General features: G+C 47.1%; 1 protein-coding gene across 1 annotated transcript in view; it reads right to left on the bottom strand.

The window, feature by feature from the left end:
- Positions 1–22,734, bottom strand: part of ABCB7 (ATP binding cassette subfamily B member 7) — a 1,379,199-nt gene that overhangs the window by 426,722 nt on the left and 929,743 nt on the right. Inside the window, exon 10 of the mRNA XM_069612580.1 lies at positions 18,775–18,932. Within this exon, the coding sequence (XP_069468681.1) occupies positions 18,775–18,932 (158 nt within the window). The remainder of the gene's footprint in view (positions 1–18,774; positions 18,933–22,734) is intronic.

The following is a 22,734-nucleotide window of genomic DNA, read 5'->3' on the forward strand; positions in this document are numbered from 1 at the left end:
TTCCACATTGCTAGAGGGACGAGGCAGGGTTGCCCATTTTCTCCCCTGATCTTCGCAATAGCGATGGAACCATTCGCGGACATGCTACGACAATCCCATGCACATAGAGGACTACGAACTGCAGTCTGATATAGTGTCCTTGTATGCCGATGATGCACTTCTCTTCATCCGCTCACCCTCTACCAACTTGGCCCCGATACTGGAAGACCCGATCCACTTCGGGAATATCTCCGGACTGAAAGTGAATTGCTCTAAATCCACCCTCTTCCCGCTCACAGACTACACACGTCCCCCTCCTGATACCCTGGGGCTTGCATGGGCTCAGTCAAAATTCACCTATCCGGGAATAGAAATAGCTTGCCACCCAAACTTGGTCTTTGACGAAAACTTCCAAAAATACCTCACAAACCTTGCAACAAAGGCACTGGGCTGGAGTAGACTACCGATTTCTCTTGCAGGCAGGATAGGGATACTGAAGATGATAGTGTTGCCCCAACTCCTGTATAGATTCAACAACATCCCTCTATGGCCAGGTGAAGAGTTCTTCCAAACATTGACCCGTACGCTCAACACCTTTTTGTGGCACTCAGGTGCGTTCTGTCTTAAACTCAGGACCTTGTCCACTCCAATGGAAGGAGGTAGCTTCGCTGCACCCGACTTCCTCAAATACTGGCTGGTGCCACAGATCCAATTCACGTCACATTGGTTTAACACATTGGACCCCCCCTCCACATGTCAGGCTCGAAAAACTGACGGTAAGCCACCGGGACATTCGCTCCCTAGTCATTAAACCCATGCGATAATCCTGGATTCACTTGACCCGGTGGCTTGCACGTCCCTGGCCCTAACAAAAACATGGAAACTACTAGGTACTGCCCATCCTTTCCATGGTAACCTTCCACTTTGGAACTTCCTCCCGGGGGTCCCATGTGTACCACCGTCCATAGAGCACTGATGGGCCGAGTCGGGATACGAGTTGATCCGAGACATCTTTGAGCAAGGCAACTTCATTGAATGGCCAGACCTCCTGCTGTCCCTGAGACGGAGACAGTCTATGTGGCTCCAGTAATCGTCTCTCCGGAAAACCCTTAAACGCAAATACCCCACTTTTCCAGCGATACCACCAGATGATCCCGCCATTACTGAGTTAACCTTCCCCACGCCCACGAGGGGTAAAGTGTCAAGACTCTATACCATGATTCAAACTAGATCCACCCCTGTGTTCACCAAATTGAAACACGTATGGGAAAACGATCTTGGGTTGGAAATGACAGACGCGCGCTGGGCCCATATGTGCGCACGCATAAAAGGGGTATCCTTCAACTCCCGCTTCAAATTAATTCAGTTTAAGGTACTCCACAGATATCACTACACCCCAAACAGACTCCATCACATGCTTAAAGACCATTCGCCAAGATGTCCCAGATGTGGCTATGATACCGCTGACTATATTCACATGATCTGGTCCTGTCCCCGCCTTGCCCAATTCTGGAGTTTGGTATGCTCCACCATGTCAGACATTCTTGACCACCCTGTCATTCCATCCCCAATGAGATGTCTCTTCCATGACTTTCCTGAACTCTGCCGAGACTCCAAAAAACTGGCTGGCCTCTGCATGCTACTGGCAGTACGGTCCATTCTCCTCTGCTGGCTTCAACCTACATCACCCACTCATGCGCAGTGGTTCAGAGCGGTCACTTGGACCTCAGACACCGAAGAATCCTGGACCCTACAACAGCCAACTCACTCGAGACCCAGAGACATTTGGTTCAAATTTTGATCCTATATGTGTGGTATGGATACTTCATCAGATACTGCATCTCCAGTTCCTTCCCCTCCTCTCCCCTGTCCCCCCCCCCGAACTGCTGTCTCTCCAGTCCCGCACCCACTCTGTACATAACCCCCCCCCAGTGCATAATCAAGTTGTAAACTGACTGTGTACCTGTATTATCTATACGGTTATTGTATTATACCTGCCTTGTATGTTGCTCACCTGTTCCTGTGCCAAGCTAAATAAATAAGTTTTAAAAAAAAGATATGTATCAGACAAGCTCAAAGCCTCCATGCGCCTTCTCTACGAGGGGAGGAAGGGTGGGCGCATGTGAATCTAAGCAGATATATGCATCAGAAATACGATTATGGTGGGCAATGTATCCCTTCTGAGGCTTGTGATATCTGCTTAGATCACATGCTGTGCATAGATTAGTGAGCAGTGTTAGGAGAAGGTGGTGGGATGCGAGAAGGTTCATGGGATAACAGATGTCTTATAACTACTTGTCCCATCTGTCTATCTGTCTTTGAATGTGTGTCAATGCAGTAGTGCTGAGTGAAAGTATGTACTGAGCTCCATGTAGCTGCTTTGCAAATGCTGTCTTGGGGGACATTTGCAATAAATGCCAGAGTAGCTCCTGTGCTCCTTGAGGAGTGAGCTCTTTTGGCGTCAAAGTCAGTGTCTTCTCTGACAGGGAATAGCACAGTTGTATGCACCTGACTATCCCTCTGGAGAGGACATATTTTGAGATGAACTTAGGAGAGAACCTAGGATGAGTAAGTAAAACCAGTTTGTCCTTGTGTATGACAAAGAAAGGATCCTGCACCGACAATGCTTGCAATTCACTAACTCTTCTTATGGAAGAAATAGCCACTAAGAGGGCAGTCTTGTAAGTGAGTCGTTTAAGACTTGACTTGTGCATTGACTCGAAAGGGGGCCCCATGAGCTTAGCGAGTACTACATTGAGATCCCATCTTGGCGGCGGGTTTGAAATTGGAGGGTGAAGTCTCTTTACTCCCTCCATGAATGCCTTGATGACCAGCACCTTCCACCATGATACCTTATTGTGGGAGGTGGTGTAGGCTGACAAGGCCGCCAGGTGGACCTTCAAAGAGTTAAATACTAACCTTGAGTCTAGCAAATGGAGCATACAATTTAGAATGTGGGCTGTGGTACATTCTATGGGGTTAACTTGTTTAGACTGGCACCAAATTAGAAAATCTCCTCCACTTGTCGAAATAAAAGTGTCTACTGTTAGGCTTTCGTGCTTCCTTCAGGACATCCATACACCTCGGTGGTAGGTTAAGGTGTCCGAACTGTAGGACGTTAGGAGCCATGCTGCCAAGTTCAATGAGTGAAGTGGAGGGTGCACTGTTAATCCCCCGTGCTGCGTGAGTAGATTGGTCAGGCACAGAAGCTTGATGGGAATCGCACATTGCTAGTTTGCGCAGATGTGGATACCAAGGTTGTCATGCCCACATAGGAGCAACTAGGATGAGGGTCACTTGTTCCTTGTGGATCTTGTTCATGAGAGGAGTTGGGGGTGGGGGAAGTGTAAGCAAATTTCCCTGACCAGTTCATCCATAGGGCGTTTCCCTTGGAGCCTGGCTGGGGGAACCTGGACGCGAAGACTCGGCACTGACTGTTTTCCCTTGTAGCAAACAAGTCTATTGTGAGGAAACCCCATTGAGAGAAGAAGTGCTCTACGACCCCTGTGTCTAGTTGCCACTCGTGTTCATCTGGTAGGGGATCTCTGCTCAGCGAGTCTTCCAAAGAGTTGAATTCCCCTGGAACATGCTGTGACGATAGGAATATTTTCCGTCCGAGTGCCCATTTGTAAAGTTGTTGCGCTAACTTGGACAGATTTGGAAAACATGTCCTGTTTGTTGATGTAAAACATTGCTGTAGTGCTGTCGGTGAGGACTTGCACCGACTGGGTCGCTAGGTAAATTTCTAACCCCCGAAGGGCCTTGAACACCGCCAGAAGTTCCACCAGACTGATGTGGTTCTGCGCCGTAGCAGGAGTCCACAGACATTGTGCTGTGTGATGAAGGTAGTGAGCCCCCCACCCGGCGAGTGAGATGTCTGTTGACAATCGCTTGCACTTCCGGATCGTGGAAGGGTTTTCCCTTCAACAGATTTTCTTTTGTCCACCAGCGAAGGTTTTGTACTAGTGTTGGCGAAACGAACACTAGATCGTCCCACTGGCCGTTTGCCTGAGACCACTGTTTCGCCAACCACTCCTGCATGGGTCGCAGGCGCGCGTGTGGTACCAGGTAAATGCAAGATGCCATCATGCGTAGCAAACTAATAGCTTTGCGTACACTTATCTGGTGGCTGGCTTGATAATGAGGAATTTGCAGCAACATGTTTTTGGACTTTTTCCTCTGATGGAAAGACCAACCCCTCTTCTGAGTATATAACAGCTCCTAGGAACTGTTTGGTTGGGCTCGGCACTAGGCTTGATTTGTGTTCATCGAGAACCCCAATTGAAAGAAAAGGTTGATAGTTCTCTGAATGTTTTGTCTGCAAACTTGGGGTGTCTACCCTGTAATCAGAAAGTCGTCCACGTAAGCGTATACTCGGATTGCCTCCCTGTGCAGGTGCGCTGCTGCCACCACCGCCGGTCCCTTGGTGCGGATGCTATACCAAAGGGTAGCACTTTGAATTGGTAGTGTTGGTTTGCTATCTTGAACCGCAAGAATCTTCTGTGCGCTGGGAACATTGAAATAAGAAAATAATCATCTTTCATATCCAATGTTGCCATGTTAGCAGAGGGATTACTTCTTGTAGCGTAGTCATGCAGAATCTTTGTGGTTTGACATCTTTGTTTGCAGGGCGTAAGTAATACTAGGCACATTTTTTAGATCTTTCTTTGGCACAAGGAAGTAGGTTGAATAAATAACCTTTTTTACCTGGTTGGCCGGGACGATTTCTGTGGTGTCCTTTTGGAGCAGCGTTGCGATTTCCTCAAGTAGGAAGCGCTGGTCTTCCCTCGAGTGAGTCTTCTGGTGCGGGGCATGGTCCCGGTCTCGCTGGATGAGCTCCACAAAATAACGGCCAGCCACGGTGGATAGCACCCATTTGTCTGAGGCGATTCCCTCCCATGCTTGGCTGAAGTTTGAAATATGCCCTCCTACTGGAGAGTCATGGGAGGGCAACTGAAGCGGGTAGTCACTGTTTTGGAGGTGTGGCATCACCTCTAGACGAGGAGGACATCCCCTGGCCGCAGGATCTGCGCTGTCCCCTTTGGTAATATTGTGAGGCCTGGCCTTTATTTTTACCCCAGGATGCTCCCTGATTCGGATTGTAGCCTGAACCCCTCTGTGAATTTTGTCCCCGTGAGCGATGAAAACATTACCATTGCCTCTTTGGCCAGTGAGTTTATTAGTTAGCTGGCCCAACGACTTTAGAGTATCGTATTCTTCTTTAGCCTCGACCTGCATGGCGTGGTGGGCCCAGTGCTTGGTTAAACTGTCCTTTAACATCTTGGGTTTAAAGAGCTTACAGGCTCGGCAGGTACCTTCGAAGTGGTCCCGAGGGAGACAAAGGTTGCACACCAGGTGCTTGTCGACCCAAGGGAATTTTTTTGTTGCACTTCGTGCACAATTTGAAAGGGTTCTATCCATAATGGAAAGACAGGGCAGCTAGGCGAGAATGTACAAAAAGGGGAAAATACATTCTGAAATGCCCCCTCCTCCCCCCTCTGTCCCTACTGTGTGGGCCAAAGCCCAGAGAGGCCTTCCAAAGCCAGACGGATCCGTCGATGGGAGTCTTCGACGGTCGTATCTTCACCGCTGTCGGATTTTCTCGATAGTCTGTGATGTATGATATAAAGGATAGGGAGAGAAACTATCTTTAATTTGTATAAATCAAAGGCGGTATGCTGAAAGGAGAACTCTGCGAAATAGCGTCCATCTACAATGGCGGAAAAAAACAATCTGAGGGACCTCGACGCGTGAAGGACCATGGGTACAGTGGACGTCACACTAGGGAAGTATTACTGGCACGTCCTGTCGACGTCCCTTTTCGAAAACAACAACTGTAATACTCTGCAGCTTCCACTAAATGTCGGCCTATGCACAGCATGTGATCTAAGCAGATTCCACATGCCTCAGAGAGAATATATATCAGCTTAACTCAGTGTGTTCCCGTTGCAAGGCCTAAGAGCACACATTTATTATAAGAGAAGGGATTCACAATGCCATATAAAATGGCAGGAGTAATAAGGATTTATGGAGGAGATCAACAACGCGCAGAGTTAAGCCAGTCCTCAGTTTTCCAATGCGCTGAATTTCAAAGGTTTAGTCACCTTAACTGCACTTTAACGTTTTTCCTTCAATATATATAGCATACATTATGTACTGTAATCGTATTTCTGATGCTTCTATCTGCTTAGATTCACATGCTATGCATAGGCCGACATCTAGTGGTAGTCGTGGAGTATAGCATGCATTGTTTTCGAAATTCAAAAAGGGACGTCGACAGGGCGTATTTGTAATACTATCCCTTGTGTGATGTCTATTGTACCCATGGTCCTTCACATGTCGAGGTCCCTCAGATAGTTTTGTTTCTGACATGAAGGTGTATGAAGTGTTTGCGCGAGTACAAGAAATACAAACTAGAAAGATAAAGGTAAAGAAACATCTATACAGCTTCAACTCCAGGAGGTGAGGAAGTGTAGGCGCATGTGAATCTAAGCAGATATTTTATTTATTTTACATTTATAAGCGCACAGACAGCCCAGGGGCATTATACAATAAATACAAGCATCTGAAATACGATCACAGTGAGCAATGTAGGCCTTGTGAGGATTGTGGATCTACTTAGAATCACATGCTATGCATAGATTAGCAAGCAGTACTCGGAAAAGGTGGGTTGTGTGAAGGTACAACGGCCAATAGATGTTTAAATACAGCTTGTCCCACCTGTGAATCTGCTTTAGAGTGTGTGTCTAATCAGTAACGCTGTGTAAATATATGAATCAAACTTCAAATAGCAGCCTTGCAAATTGCATCTAACGGAACATTTTCAAAGAATGCTAAAGTAGCCCCTCGAGTAGAGTGGGCTCTTGGTGTAAAAGGTAAGATGTTTATTTAACAATAAGTAGCAAAGATTAGATGCATTGGACTATCCATCTTTAGATAGCGTTCTTGGAGACATGATCTCCTTCGCTGCCAATTGCTATGGAAACAAAGTTGATCTGTTTTCCTTAGTGGCTTAGTCTTGGTCGCTCTCCTTACATCTAGTGTATGGAGGATCTTTTCAAACTCCTTTGAGCACTCCCAGCTGGATTTTCAAGTAACCAAAAAGGAGAGGTTTCTGTATTGCCAATTCCAACACTGGTAATTATATCCAGTTAATATGGGAGCAACTGAGTTGTTATGAACTTTGAAAATGGTCTCCAATGGTCACAATTGGTAAAGGACCTATTTTGCTGTCATCTATCATAGAAGTGCTAGGAGGTATTACAAACAAGAATTAATCTTGCTTGCACCAGTAATCACATGTTTTCTGTCGTCATTTCTTTCTTACGAGGCAGAGAAGGCTACTACCTATACTGCACAGGGTTCTTCATTCTGTTCTTCTAATTGTGGGGTGACCTCTGATCCGTTAATCAATAAGACTGCCGTCAAGCAGAAACCTCCCCCCTTTCAGGGTTTCCGGATTAATGCCAGATCAGCTGGGGTCCATCATGATAAAATGTGGTTCTCCTGTCTCTGATCCCGATATTGCTCAAATGTTGCCCACAGACTATAGGATGAAGAGGCTTGATCGCCCCAGCGTCACTGCAGGAGGCAGTCTCGCATTTGCCTACCAAAGTTCTTTCAAATGTCGAGTAATTTCTGTTTAACACAATCTGTTCCGTCAACTTTTATTAGCTCACCTTCAACTTTCCACCAATTGATACTCTTTTGGCTTACCATCCTCCCCCGTCCTACACTCTCTTCACAGATGTCTGATGTTATGCTTATCCATCCTAATCTGATTGTTCTGGGAGACTAATGTGCACCCTAATAATCCTTCTAACTGCCATGCTGCCAATTTACTGGCTGCACTAGGCGATTATCATTTGCATAATAATATGCCTTTGCACAAAAAAGTCAAAACATTGGATCTAGTTTTCTCCGATATATCTCTGACAACTAGCTTTGAACCACTACCCGTCCCTTGGTTGGATAATTTCCTGCATACGTTTGTAATCTCTGTTCACCATCAGTATTCCACAATCTGTGCTGTTGGACCAATATTTCATTGCCTCATAGCTTAAACTTTAGAAACAAATTCATTACTTGTTAGACATACAGACAATTTAGAGCCTTACTTGACTCTACTAAAAGCTATATTATTAACTGTTGACTAGCTTGCCCCGGTGAAAGTTTGGCATTGTCGATCTAAGACATGATTGTCTGGTTTTCTTCTAATCTTGAAGTGAATTTGCCGTAGGGCTGAGCACAAATGGTGCATGAATTACTCCTTGGCAGATAAACAATAACACAAAGCTGCTCTTATAGTTTACGATCAAGCCATTAAAGATACAAAATCCTTGATTTATGGCTAATCGTATTGTTGAAGCGAATTGCTCCTCGCAAGAGCTTTTTAGGGTCACTAAGGAGCTTCCAGCCCGCCCCACCCCCTCAAGTTAATTCTTTGCCACATGTGATACTATTAGTGCCTTTTTTATAGATACAACCTCAAAAATTAAGACTTGAAATATCCTGAGCAGAAACATCTGTTTGCTCTGCCTCAGTTTTGAATTATATTAATCTATCTCATGATAGCGATTGTTTTTGTTTTGATTCCATTACAGATGAAATGGTGGCCTTAGCTTCAAAGAAGCCTAAATCTTCTCCACTGGATGCAATTCCTTTGAATCTGGTGTAATCTCTTCCAACCAATTCCATTTCTTTATTTACGGAGACAAAACCCAACTCTTTTCGCAGTGGTTTTATTTTAGAACCTCCAAAACATGCATTGGTGACACCACTGTAACAGTTGTATCTTTACCTTTTGAGCCTTCTAGTTATCGGCCTCTCTCTCTTTTGCCAATGATGTCTAAGCTTATGGAATCAATTGTTATCCCACAGAGTCCAATTCCCATCTTCTTGGGTGTCTGAAAGCAGCTGGTATCACTGGACTTCCTTTTGCCTGGTTCTCATCTCATCTGTCAGGTCGCTCTCAAACAATCTCTGTTCCCATTTAAATCAGAATCTATGCCCACTACCTGCGGGGTCAAGATTCTTGGTATCTTCCACTGAGCTGCTCAGCACTCGGGCACTCAGTTTCTTGAACATAAACTCTTGTCAGTATTCCCCTTCAAGCGTTTTGTGTTCTGGTTCTCAGGTCTTGTTTATAGTGCCTAGATGCCGTGGGGCTTGTGCAAGTGGAAGTTCTTTTTCAGTTCTGGCTCTGAAGATGTGGAATGCCTTTCCTGTTCTGACCATCTTTCCTTTCACAAAGTGCTAAAGACTTTTTTCTTTGCTTTAAACCAAGGAGGGGATCTATTTAGTAATTTTCTACATTCAGCAGTGCTCAGATGCCTTAGAGCCATGGTATACGTGCTTTATATATAAAACGCAAGCATACATACAATTGGGAAAAGCCCCATTTCAAAGCTCTGATGAGAGGATGAAACGGTTGGTTTGAGTTCTAAATCATCTTGGTGAAAAAAACAGGGAAGTCAAATTGGAGAGAGGAGGAAAGAGCCTCAATTCACAGCAGGGTTTCTAGAACTTAGGTATGTACTCTGCATGCTGAGAATTAATTTAAGCTTGGAGGAGGAGGCAGAGGTCAGGACAGAAGAATTGAGGTCACCCCATTTTAAGAGGAAGTGGGAGGCCATGGCCAGGGGACCTGTAAATGGTGGCCAGAGTCAGAGAAATGTCAGCAGAGACACCAAGCCTTCAGACAAGGCATTTGAAAGAGGAATAGGCCAGAGTGGGTATGGCACCACCTCGAAAAGATCCTAATCAGAAGCTGATCCCACCACCCAGTTTACAAATGGAGGCCAACATCAGTTTGGCATAAGGGAGAGGCACATCTAAGGGGCAAAATGAGGAGAGTTGGGAGTATCCCCTCTGATAACGTCATCTCAGAAAATAGATTTAATGACTTATTCACCTTGGAAGAGATCGATATACAATCTCAAAACCCCTCACACCCTAGTAGCATTACACTTAAAGGGAAGAATGGGAAAGAAGAGAGTTGAAGTTTAAATGTAAAAGGTTTTCTAGATTGATATGAAACTTGGTGGGACATCCCCATAGAATTTGGGTGAACAATGACATTTCCAGATTAAAAACATGATACGCATAAAATCGCAGCATATGTGGATGACATGTTGGTTGTCCTGGGGGACCCGTATAAGTCTCTCCCAATTCTCATGCAATAAATCGAAACATTCGGCTCCCCGTCAGGCGTGAAAATCAATAGACCGAAATCAGAAATCAAGATACAAGCGGGCAATAGCACGCAAATCCAATCAGTAGCATCCGACTTGCAACTGAAAGTAACTGAAAGGGGAGTCAAAATACCTGGGGATCAACTTGACAGGTAAAATAAAACATCTATACTCCCAAAACTACCCCCAATTGCTAGATCAAATCAAACGTAACCTGTCAAGATGGAACCCCTTATCAATATTGTGGCGGGGTCGGATATCGGTGATTAAAATGACCATTCTACCAAAACTCTTGTACCTCTTTCAAGCAACACCGATCAGAATCCCACTGGCCTTTTTTAAAACCCTAACAAGACTGATTTCGGCACACATGGCAGGGCTATTGAAAGAATGGATACCACACAACTCACAGAAGTTATGGGCAGCGCAAGATAGAGCGGTAGCGACAACATCCACCAGACATCTCCCCTGGCTGGGGAAACAATACAGACACCCCAATGTACAAATTAGTGAGATAATGAAAACAACATTAGGAATCTAGGACAGAGCAACACAGAAAGGGACGCTGACAAAAGACCCAGCCCCCTTCATGCCATTATTCAAAAATCCTGAATTTCCGCAAGGAATAGGGAAAGGGACATTTCAGAAGTGGGAGGAGGCAGGATGTAAAATGGTTGGAGATATGTATCAGGCACAACAGATAAAAACATTTGAAGACTGTGTAACATTGCTAAACCTGAATGTTAATGATGGAGACAAATACGAACAACTGCACCACTGGTTGGGCACTCCCAGAATAAAAAAGGCAGCGACAAGGGACTTAACTCCGTTTGAAACATACATTATGGGATTCCAAGATGGCCGACGGCACTGGGTAGACATGCAGACGGCTGCTCCAATGGCTCTGAGGCATTTCATCTGGAGGTCCCACCACCCCCCAGGTGCAGGAGGCCAGGGCCGGAGTGTGTGCTGGGCAACATGGAAGGGCCCCTTGTAGTGCCAAGGACGCTGGCCTTTGGGAGGAGTATTGATTTCAGAATGCAAGATGTCCTCAGGGATAAGAATGGAAGGTACATTCTGGTAAGAGGGGAGCTTATGGGTATGCCCTATACTATACCTTCTGTGTATGCCCCGAATACGGGATAGGACCGATTCTTGCGCGAGACCTTGGGAGTCCTGGAGAATTTTGCAAGGGGGCAAGTTATTATGCTAGGAGACTGAAATCTGGCATGGGACAGCCGTCTGGATGGGACAGCCGTCTGGATTGGACAGCACACAAAGGCGCAGGGGGAGGAGCGGTGGCCTCACCCCAACTCCGGGAGCGGGTGGAGGAGGCAGGGCTAAGGGATGTGTGGAGGGCTCCGTGGGGTGCGGAGGAGGGCCACACATTTTTCTCTGGGCGTCATGGGACCCAATCTAGAAGCTATTACATATGGGTATCGGCGAGTCTGGTGGGAAGGGTGGAGATGGTGGAGACCGGCCCCATGGGCATAGCGGATCATAAAATAGTGCAGAGGAGGATGGGCGTGGGGAGGCGAAGCCCAGAGGTGTGGAAGTGGAAATTTCCAGAAGAACTACTGAGGGACCAGGTGGTTTGGGAAGAAATCGGGGATAAAATAAGGGCTTTCTTTGGGATGAACAACAGCACAGACAAAATTCTAGGTACGAGGTGGGACGCCTTAAAGGCTACATTGGAGGGGTGAACTTATCGCCCTGAAAGCAGAAAGGAATAAGCAAATGCGGCAGTTGGAGGCACAATTGGAAAGGGAGGTAGACACAGCACGGCTAAGGATGGGGGAGGCTCCTACCAGGAAAGCGGCTCCTACCAGGAAAGCATTCAGGGCATATAGGCTAGCTGAAGGCCAGCTGGGGGTACTGAGGACCAAAAAAGCGGAAGGGACTATGCTCATGGTCAGGCAAAAGTACTACGCGAAGGCCAACAAGGCCGATTCTTTGTTAGCGCATCTCCTGCGAGGGCGCTAGGGATCAGAACGTGATTATGGCCATGAAGGACGAGGGCGGGAACAGACTCACCCGCACAGAGGAAATAAAGGGACGCTTAACCAGATTTTACGGAACACTATACCCTTCACAGGACCCCCAGGCCCCAACCCCAGAGGGACTTTGAGGCTCTGCCCCTCTTCAGTCTGTCCCGAGCGGTCAGGGAGGAGTTGGGTAGAGACCTCACGGAAGATGAGGTGAGGGCCACTATGCGTTGCCCCGCAATTGTTACGCTCACCTGGCTCCCACAGGGACGTCGGTCGGACCCGGACTTCTGCGGCCTCCACCCACGTGATGCGTAGTGCAGCGATGACTGACTGGATCTGCACTCCAATTCTTGTCTGCTTGACCCGTAGAAATATTCTCCTACAAGTGGAGAGATGGATTTAGCCACTTGTGGATTCAAGTGATAGCACCCCCACTGTCCTCCCCTCCAATCACCTCTGAAGTAACCTCTCAGCAATCTTACCTTATATTCTTGAAGGATGAGCCCTCCATCCTGCGAAGTACACAGGGGTGCGTTGATGACCAGTTACTTCACTGGCCTGAAGATATTGGAAGAGTTGTAGACTAATCCTGACTCCAAAAGGTCCTGGCGAAGAGCCGTAAGTATATAGTTCGTAAGAGTTCAAAATGTCTGGAATTCACTCCTGTTCAATTCCTCTTTTATCTTGCAATTTTGACCCAATAAGAAGATTGACAGCTGAAATCACTCCGGTAAAAGTCTGTGTTACCCAACACTGTCCGGTAAATAATGCCAAGGATTAAACTTGATGCTTTCTCCTTTTCTTACAGATGCGGCATAAGATGATGTGGCGTGCTGATGAATAATACCTCCGGCGGCAAAATCAGGTATGCATATGGCAGCTAAAAAATGTCTCTGTCTGTTCTCTCTGCTCACCTTGTTGTTTCTTGTCCCCCTTAGGTGCCGGAATTCGGCGATGTGAAGATGGAGACAGCACCGGATCGAAGAGATGCTGCGTGGAACGGTGAGCATGGCGCGGCGCTGCTGCTGGCGATACAACGCGTTTAAAACAAAGTCTTTCCTCAGGTTTGAAGATGCAATGAATCCGGGATCAGGTAAGAAATCAGGTAATACTCTTGTTCTAACCTTTGCTTCTTTCCTTCTTTCTAGGTGCTCCAGGTTCGAGGCGGGCGTGGCAGAAGGCTGGCTGCTGCTGCTGGCACAGTGAACGTTACGCTGCTGGATGCAGAATAACGCGAAGCGTGTGCTGCTCTTCGGGCGTGGTTTAAATAGCTTCCAAAGTAGTCCCAGGTAGGTATTCCTCCCCGACCACACCCGAGTAACAAAATAGTCCCTAAGGTAAAGTAGTCCCTTCCAGGCCTCACATGGCTTGGATCTTCTTGCAGCATGGTCTGCATCAGGTAAGTGTGCACCTATGAGCCTGGCGCCTATGGCGCCAGGACTGATGTCCCATATTGGACTGAACCCTGACAGCCCTTAGCAGGGGTTGCTGGGTTTTCTCAAGGCAACATGATGCCTGCTCCCGGGGCTGATGGACGTGGTCTGGATGCCCGGGGGTATGCATCAAGACAGCAATAAGGCCCCAGGGCCAGATGGCTATCCAGCAACTTTCTACAGGATTCTGACTCTGCATCTCACTCAGTTGTTTAACTCTTTCAAGGCAACTGGTCGAATCACTCTGACAATGGAGGAAGCCAAAATTACGCAAAATCAATAAGACTGGAAAGGACCTGAAAGAATGTACTTCTTACAGGCCCATCGTGCTCATTAATACAGATGCAAAACTGTACACAAAAATATTGGCGAAGCGGCTTGAGGGGCATCTCCCGGCGTTGATCCACCCGGATCAAACAGGGTTTGTAATGGGGAGACAGACGTCAGATAACATCAGGCGTGTAGCCCACCTTGTAGAAAAAACACAGAAAACGGCCACTCCGGCGGTCCTCCTAGCTTTAGACGTGGAAAAGGCGTTCGAACGGGTGGAATGGTCGTTTTTGTTCTAAGTTATGGAGAGGATGGTATTGGGCGAAGATTACATCAGAATGGTCAGACCAACTACCAAAGCCCTTCTGCACGTATCCTGGTCAACGGGGCAACATAAAGCCCATTTAGTTTAAGGCATGGTACTAAGCAGGGGTGCCCACTCTCCCCCTTGCTCTAAGCAATCTACCTGGAGCCCCTACTGCAGGCGATTCGGGAGGCAGAGGTCATTCGGGGCATACCATTTGGAGGAGGTCAGCACAAGGTGGCGGCTTTCGCCGATGATGGGCTCCTTACCCTTAACAATCTGAGAAGGTCCATTAAGGCAAGCATGGACCTTCTGTCCAAATCTGCGGTGGTGTCGGGTCTGCGTGTTAACCTGCAGAAGTCAGAGCTCATAAACTTATCTCTAGAAGTCAAGGAGGCTGCGGAACGTAGGGAGGGATATCCCTTTAAGGATATCCCTTTAAGTGGAGCCCTGGGGGACTAAGATATCTGGGATGAAAGTGGATATCTGGGGGTAAAAATTACCCCTGCTCTGGTGGCACGCAGCAAACATCCCCATGATGAAAGAAATTAAAAAGGACCTCCGAAAGTGGTGCACCCTCGGAATATCTTGGTTGGGAGGGGGGTAGCGCTTAAAATGGTGATCCTGCCCCAGCTGCTTTACCTCTTTCAGGCCGCCTTGCTCCCGGTTCCCTCTGGCTTTTTTTAGAGAAGCGAAGGAATTCATTTGGGAGGGCAAGAAACCACGGCTGGCCAGATGCTTAATCGTGGCCTCGAGAGGGGACGGGGGCCTGGGGTTACCGGATTTTCGCTGGTACTATGAGGCAGCGCAGTTGAGCGTGATCAAGGAGTGGTTTTCAGAAGATTATAGGAAACAGTGTGTTCAAATGGATAGGCCGGTGGCCCGGCATCATTTGGGGGAGGTCCTCTGGCTTCTGTGCCACATTAGGCCACCACATCTATATCTAAGCGCCATAACAAAGGGTCTGGTGGACATCTGGGACGGGGCGGTGAGGAAGTTGGGGATCACAACGTACCCCTCCCCTTTTACCCTGATATTCCGCAATAGGGACTTCACCCCAGGGTTGGAAAAAGGGACTTTTAGGAAGTGGGAGGAAGGGGGGTGTTCATGTTCTGGGATCAGAATGTGGAAACGTATCTAGAGTGCAAGCAGGACTTCGACTTGGGGAAGGGGAAAGACATGGGTATTTCCAGATCAGACACTGGGTGATGACCGAGGAGATAAGACCGAGATAAGAAAGGCGGCCACGTGGGCTACCATGCAGTTCGAAAGGTTCCTCCTTACACACAAGGGGTATAGAGGGTTAATTTCAGATCTCTACAAACTCCTAGGGGACACAGCCCCAAAGGCTAACTGGGCTTACATGGGCAGATGGGAACAGATTCTGGGGAAGAGAATAAAGAGAGGCTGTGGAGAGGGTTGCCTTAGTGGGCAAGGGTGGCGCAATTACAAGAGGCTTGGTACAAGTATATTTTTTGGATGGCACTACACCCCCGCCCGTCTACATGCGATATACCCAGCAACGTCTAAAGAATGTTGGAGGGGGTGTGGGAAGGAGGGGAGGGCAGCCCAGATTTGGTGGGAATGCCCCAAAATCAGGCCTTTCTAGAGCAGCATCATTCAAGCACAGGAACAGGCGTTTAGAGAGGGGGAGGGACAGGACCCCCACATGATCCTAATGGGGAGACTAAGGTCAGGAGGAGGGGGAAGGGATGAGCCAAGACAAAGGTTATGTTTACGTTGGCAGCTTATCGCTCGGAGATGGAAGGGGCCCGCAAGCCCAACGGAGCAGGAATGGCTGAAGAAAATGTGGGAGTTGACCGCGAATGTGGCCCACTCCATAGCTACCAACAACAATCTGGAGAATTTTGCAGCTGAATGGGGAGAGACGTTGACATACCTAAAAGGAGAATTCAGAGAGCATTGGTGCCCACAAAGGCTGAAACTGTTGGATCTTCATGGATGATTCGTTTGCAGGGAGAGGGATGGACATGAGGGAATATCGGTGCTCTGGTGGAGGATGGGGGTGGGGGGAGGGATTGTTGGATTGTTGTACCGTATGTCATAAAATAATAAAAAGAGGTTTAAAAAAAAATGTCTTTCATGATTTTGAAGATGCTTAAGCGGCCACATCTGAGATGGACTGTGGATTTTGTTGAAATGTGTGACTCAACATGTTTCTGGGGTTAGCACATGAACCAATTCAATGACAGATTATTTTGTTCCAGACCGGATTTACATTCAATATTGGTCTCAGGATCAATAACCACGAAAAAAAAAATTAGGAGCTGCAGAACACTCGGAGGAGAACTTTGCTTGTAAGCCGTTTCCTTCAAAGACTTTGGTATTTTTCTAGTTTTCATTGATGTCACTATTTAGAGGTCAAGCACATGAGCGGGTGCTGTTGGTGGTGTACAATAGAGTGCTAATGCCGGAGATTCAATGTGTGCCCAAGCTAGACAGACAGTTTTCATAGGTTGTCGCTGCATACTAAGAGGTGTTGAGGTGCGTGAGGGGTTTCAGTGTGGACGACTATGTGAGATGCTAGACAGGAATAGCATAGCTACAGCTGCATTCTCGGGTGCATGGATGGGTGGCCACGTAGTGGCCTGTGTCCACAGACGTGGTGCAAGGTATACATACCGTAAGCTCGGATGGAGTTCAGCTTCAATGTTTTTCTTGGTCCATTGCGATTGGCTGGTCTCGCTAGTTCTGTCTCCCTGGAATGAAAGTCTGAGCAGTGGGAGTGGGCCCTGGAGGTTGGGGGGGGGGGGGTGGAGGGGAGTGATGTTCGATCGTCTGTCGGTGTGCGCTGCCAGCACATCTGTGGGGGTATAGGTGGATAGGAGTGTTGTGTTTGGGTCAGTATTTATGTGTGATCATCGACAGGATATAGTGCGAGAAGAGCAAGGGAGGAGCCATGTTTTGAGGGCCTTTCTAAATTCCAAGTGATTGGCAATATTGCGCAGGGGTAGGGAGTTCCAGATGATCGGTGATTGGACAGGAAAGGAGGATCCGCCCATTCTGGTGGAGTTGTAATGTGGGACAACTAGGAGAGGTCCTGTGTCAGATCAGAGTGTCCTTGAGGGGGAGTAGCGAGTGACTGTCTTCAAGGAATTCCAGGCCACTGTTGTGGATAGTCAGGTGAGTGATGCACATGTCTTTAAAGGTAGTGCGTCAACAGACTTGGAGCCAACTGGGGAGTGTATGGCTGATGTGTTCTCTGGGAAAGCTAGGATGTGGCTGAAGTATGATTTAAACTGCATGAAAATAATTATATTACAAGAATGGGAGCGCGAGTGTGTACCAACCTGTGTCTGCACATTCATGGACTCCTCGGCTCCTCTAGTCGGTCACCTTTCTCTTTGCAAGGGATTGAGGTGTGTGATTGATCGTTTGCTGTGCATACATGTATTACAGAGTCATCAGAGAGCTCTGCCTTCGTGTTTTTCATTTTATGTATATGCCATCAAGTAAAGCGTCAGGCTTTCAGATGTGCACTTCTTTCACATGTTTTTCTCTGTTTGAATTTGGCTCGACTTACAGGGACATGGGTCTTCGTGCAGGTGGCTTGCATAGTTGGCACAAGCCCTGCATGCTTTGCTCAATCACTAGACCAATGCATATATTGAAAAAAATGCATAGCTTCATTCACAAGCTCAGAGAGGAAGGAGCTAATATAGCTGTGGGAATTATATTGTGCAAACCTAGCTACTATGTAAGCTAACAGTGAACGGGTTGGGTATTGCAGGTTGAGTGAGAAGGTAAATTGGTGACCAGCAAAAGGGAAGAGTGGCGGGGAAGATGGTTGACGTTCCGATTCCGGTATTCCCCACTCAGCAGTTAATAAGGTTCTTTGAAGAGGAGTCTTCAGGTACTTCCTGAAATGCAGGAGTCAGAGGGACAATAGGATGTGTGTTTGTAGATCATTTCACAGTATGGTTAGGCAGAAGGCGAAGGTCTGTTTTCCAGTTTCCTCTTTTTTGCAGTCCTTCGTTTCCAAGTACCAGAGTCAAGTTAACAATATTATGAAAATATCCCTTACAATTTGGAGATGAATAATGAATGCAGTTGCAGGAGGCGGCTCGGGGGAATGGGGAGAACCTGTAGGACACCTGCGAGACCTAACAAGACAATAGAGTATGAATTAAGGGAGGCCAACCGGCTCCTTTCTGTACAAAGATTGAGATGTGAACCAAAACAGTTTCACTCAAGTCATCGTCCTCTGCCACTATTTTAAGAGAAAGAATAGGGAATAGCTTAGCGAGGATTATAACAAGGCAAGCAACAGGCAACAGCAGACCTACTTTACAGCACCCAAAGCATTATGGATTTAAAGTGAATGTCATCTAGTATGTCTTTGGATGCAAGTGATGCTTCCCTGATCATGTACCATTTATCTCAATTTGGAGGATAATCAGCAACTAATCACAGCACACTGCGGCCCTTGGGTGTGCTGCACTATACTGAAAATAGCTAGACAAACTGGAACAGTAGAGCTTTCTGTATTACGTTGAAAGTAGTACATCTGTTTCAAGTACGCAAACAAATTTCAACACAATATTACGTGCAAATATTGTGCCACAACATTATTTTGAAAAACTTACTTTGATTTTTGTATCCACACTCAGCAGTGTAAATAAGGTGTTCATGTCTATGAGTGCTTGCCGAGTTTCTCTGTACACTGTTCCGAGGAAGTTCAAAGGCAGAGAGAGCTGGAAGAGAAGACCATTCACCATAACCAGGTCTCCAATCGTCATAGTACCTGATAAAATAATTGAGGGATGCATTATTAGAACATTGATGAGCAGTCGCATGGAAAATCCCATTTATTCACAGTATAGGAGTTAACATTCACTTATAATCTAGCACATCATGTTGATTCACAATAACATATCTTTTGTACAAAACATATAGGGTTCATTCACAAATTACTTATTCAGCAAGAACAAAGCACTTACCATCCACTCCTAATACTCCACTTGAGGTTTCATCATCAATATGGATTTTGCAAACAAAATTCCTGACACAAAGGTGTGTCCTGGCTGAGCACAGGTGGAGTATAACCTTCCAACTGACATTTGAAATGTACCTAGGGCTGTCGCATTTTATTTAAATAGATCGGACAGATTATTCACAAATCAGTCAAAACTCATCAATTGGAAGAGACACACATCTCTTAACATTGAGGCTAGCTGAATCATCATCAGCCTTCGAATCCATGTAGTGATCAGGTTTCACAAGCTCAAATTAGAAAATAAATCTGAATTCAAAGGCAAACCATCTATGACACTGAATTACTTGGAAGTATCAGTAGATCCAATGAATAAAGAGGCAAGTGGTCAAAGTGTCTAATCTACCGACATTGCCTCAGATGGGATAGTATTGCATATCACAGGCCAGTTAAGTCTACAGAAGTCCTTATTGCCTTGCTCTCCACCCCATATCCCTCCATTGGAGTACAAAAGCAGCACATTCCCAATTCATGGGTACTCAAGATGAAGGCTTGGGACTGCCTTACAATGTGCCACACTAATGGAAACAAAACCTCACCAAGCAGAGAGCCGGATTTTAAATGGTTGACAAGAACATCCCATGGCTTACGTGAAATGAGTGAACAGTTAACGTAAAGAGGAGAGCTGCAAAAGCAAGAAATAGAATGAGAGAATCAAAGCCATGCACCCTCATTCATTAAATCTAAACTGCTTTCCTTGAGAACACTCAAGGCTGCTTTCTTGACAACCCATCCTTCCCTGCCACTATCAAAATAGCACTACAGAACTAGTTTTAATGTGAAATCACCACAAACAGAACCGCTCTGCTATGGGGACAAGTAGGTTCACTCTACCATCGTAAGCACCTGCAAACCACCAGAGGTTACAAGGTAAAGTCTGGAGCATCAAAATGAAGCTGTGGTGACAGTAGCTGCAGTGGGAGGTGAACAACATGTCAACGCTTAGCAGTACCTGCTGAGGTAGAATGCACTACAGCATTGTTTTGGGCACTGCTTGGGGTAGTAAGCAATGGTGGAACAAGCCAAAGATAACAAGGTGCTATGCCTCAACCGAGGCGGTCCTACCAAGATGGTACCTGATTGTGAAGATATGATCACTAAGATAATGCAATGGGAGGTGAAACACTCATTTGTCTAGATGAACAAGTTACTTTCTTACCTGGTAACATTCTTTCTATGGGATGGTCCGACAACGTATTCCATATCTATGACACGTAATGTCCACAGCTGTGCTGCTTTGGAAAATCTTCCGCGTCCGCGTCGATGACATTGATGTGCCGTCCCCGAGGACCTCCTCCGACGGCCGACGTCACTCGATGTGATAAGTAGGACGCACGAAGCCCATAGCCTCAGTTATAGTTTTTTCCCCAGAACGTGTGCCACCAGTTTTCTGCCAGTCAGACACACAAGGCCTTACGGAACACAAGCTGCAATCGCAAAAGAAATTCTGCAGCAGGGAAGGTAGGGATGGAGCAATATGGAATACGTCGTCGGACCATCCCATCGAAAGAACGTTATCAGTTAAGAAAGTAACTTGTTCTTCGAGGATACTGGGTCCTCCGACATATTCCATATCTATGACAGGCTCCCAAAGCAGTATCAAGCAAGGAGGTGGGAAAAGAATTTAGAACACAAATTTAGCATGCCCAATCAAATAGCGGAATATAGGACTGCCTTGCCAAAGGCCAGATCCTGCCCTCTGATGGAATCGAGGGAGTAGTGACGTACAAAAGTATTTACTGAAGCCCAGGTGGCTGCATCACAGATGTGCCGAATAGGAACACCCCTCTGCAGGGCAGTAGACGCAGCCACTCCCATGGTAGAATGTGCCCGCAAGCCAGCCGGAGGGTCCTTACCGGCCAAGCGGTAACACTCGGAGATAGCTAAAATAATCCAACGAGAAAGTCTGTTTCGTCACAGCTTGTCCTAAACGCTTTCCAGCGTAACCAATGAAAAGTTGATTGTCCACTCTGACCCGGGACATGCGCGAAATATAAAAGCTCAACGCTCTCCTAGGATCAAGCCTATGGAGCCTCTCCTCTTCCTTACCAGGATGTGGAGGAGGATAGAACGCCGGAAGAACACCCTTCTGGCTCAAATGAAATTCCGAAACCACCTTCGGAAGAAAAGAATGACGAACTCTAAGGACAACCCTGTCCTTATGAAACACAGTGAAGGGTGGCTTAACTGAAAGTGCCTGTAACTCACTCACTCTGCGAGCCGAAGTAACCGCAACCAAAAACACAGTTTTCAGAGTTAACAGCCTCAAAGGGCAAGAATGTTAAGGCTCAAATGGAGCACCCATAAGAAACTTAAGAAGAAGGTTCAAATCCCAACCGGGCACCAGAAACGGTGACGGAGGGAACACATTAGTGAGCCCTTTCAAAAACTGAGAAATTAAAGGAATCTTAAAATAGGAACATGCTTCAGACATCGCTTAAAGATGGACAGCGCCGCCAGGTAACCTTTAATGGTCCCCACTTGCAAGCCCCTGTGGGCCAAGGAAAGCAAAAAAGACAGAACCATGGGAATGTCACATTCAAAAGGATCCACATTCTTAATTCTGCACTTGTCACAGAACTTTCTCGCCTGGCCGAGAGCAACACCTCCATCACGTCTTCAGGGAGGTCCCAATCCTTATACCTCAACCTTTCAGAAGCCAAGCGTGAAGGTTGAGGGATCTGACCTCTGGATGGAGAACCTGACCTCCCTCCCGTGAGAGCAGATCGTCTCGGTAGGGAAGATGACGTGGAGGGCAGATGGACAAGTCGATAAGATCCGGGTACCACGTCCTCCGGGCCCATGCCGGAGGAATGAGGATCATCCGGGAACCGAACCTCTGTAACCTCCGCAGTACTTACAGAATGACGGGACTGGAGGAAACGCGTACAGCAGTGGGAATGACCACTCCACCACGAACGCGTCTCCTAAGGCTCCTTTTGGAAGAAATTCCCACGAGCAAAACCTTTCGCACTTCCGGTTGACACTGGAGGCGAAGAGATCTACTTGAGGGGTCCCCCAAAGGACGAAGATCTCCAGGAGAATCTCCTGAGCCAGCTCTCACTCGTGAGAGACCGTGCTCTGCCTGCTCAGAGCATCCACCGTCTCGTTGTCGTCTCCGGCCAGATGAACAGCCGAGATCGAAACTTCCTGCTGGATGGCCCAGAACTCGAGCTGCATCGCCTCCCTTCACAGAGGAAGTGACCCTGCCCCCCCCCCTTTTTGTTGAGGTAGTGCATGGCCACCATGTTGTTCGTTCGAATCAGGACACTCTTTCCTCGCACAGTCGGCAGAAAAGCTTTCACGGCTATCCTGTCGGCCCTCAGCTCCAACAGATTGATATGGAGTCTGGGCTCCGACGGAGACCAACGACCGCTGACTGTCAACTCGTTGGCATGAGCTCCCCATCCCGTGAGGGATGCGTCCGTCACGATCGTCACCTCCGGCCAGGGCAGCCAAAATGGGCCCCCTTCATCAGATTGCCTTTGACGGCCCATCACAGAAGGTCCTGGGCGACCGAGGGCGGCACCTGAACAGGGTCCGACAGCCTGCC

Source organism: Ambystoma mexicanum, chromosome 5p (genome assembly GCF_040938575.1).
Source record: "Ambystoma mexicanum isolate Mex_15411 chromosome 5p, UKY_AmexF1_1, whole genome shotgun sequence".
NCBI classification, from domain to species: Eukaryota; Metazoa; Chordata; class Amphibia; order Caudata; family Ambystomatidae; genus Ambystoma; species Ambystoma mexicanum.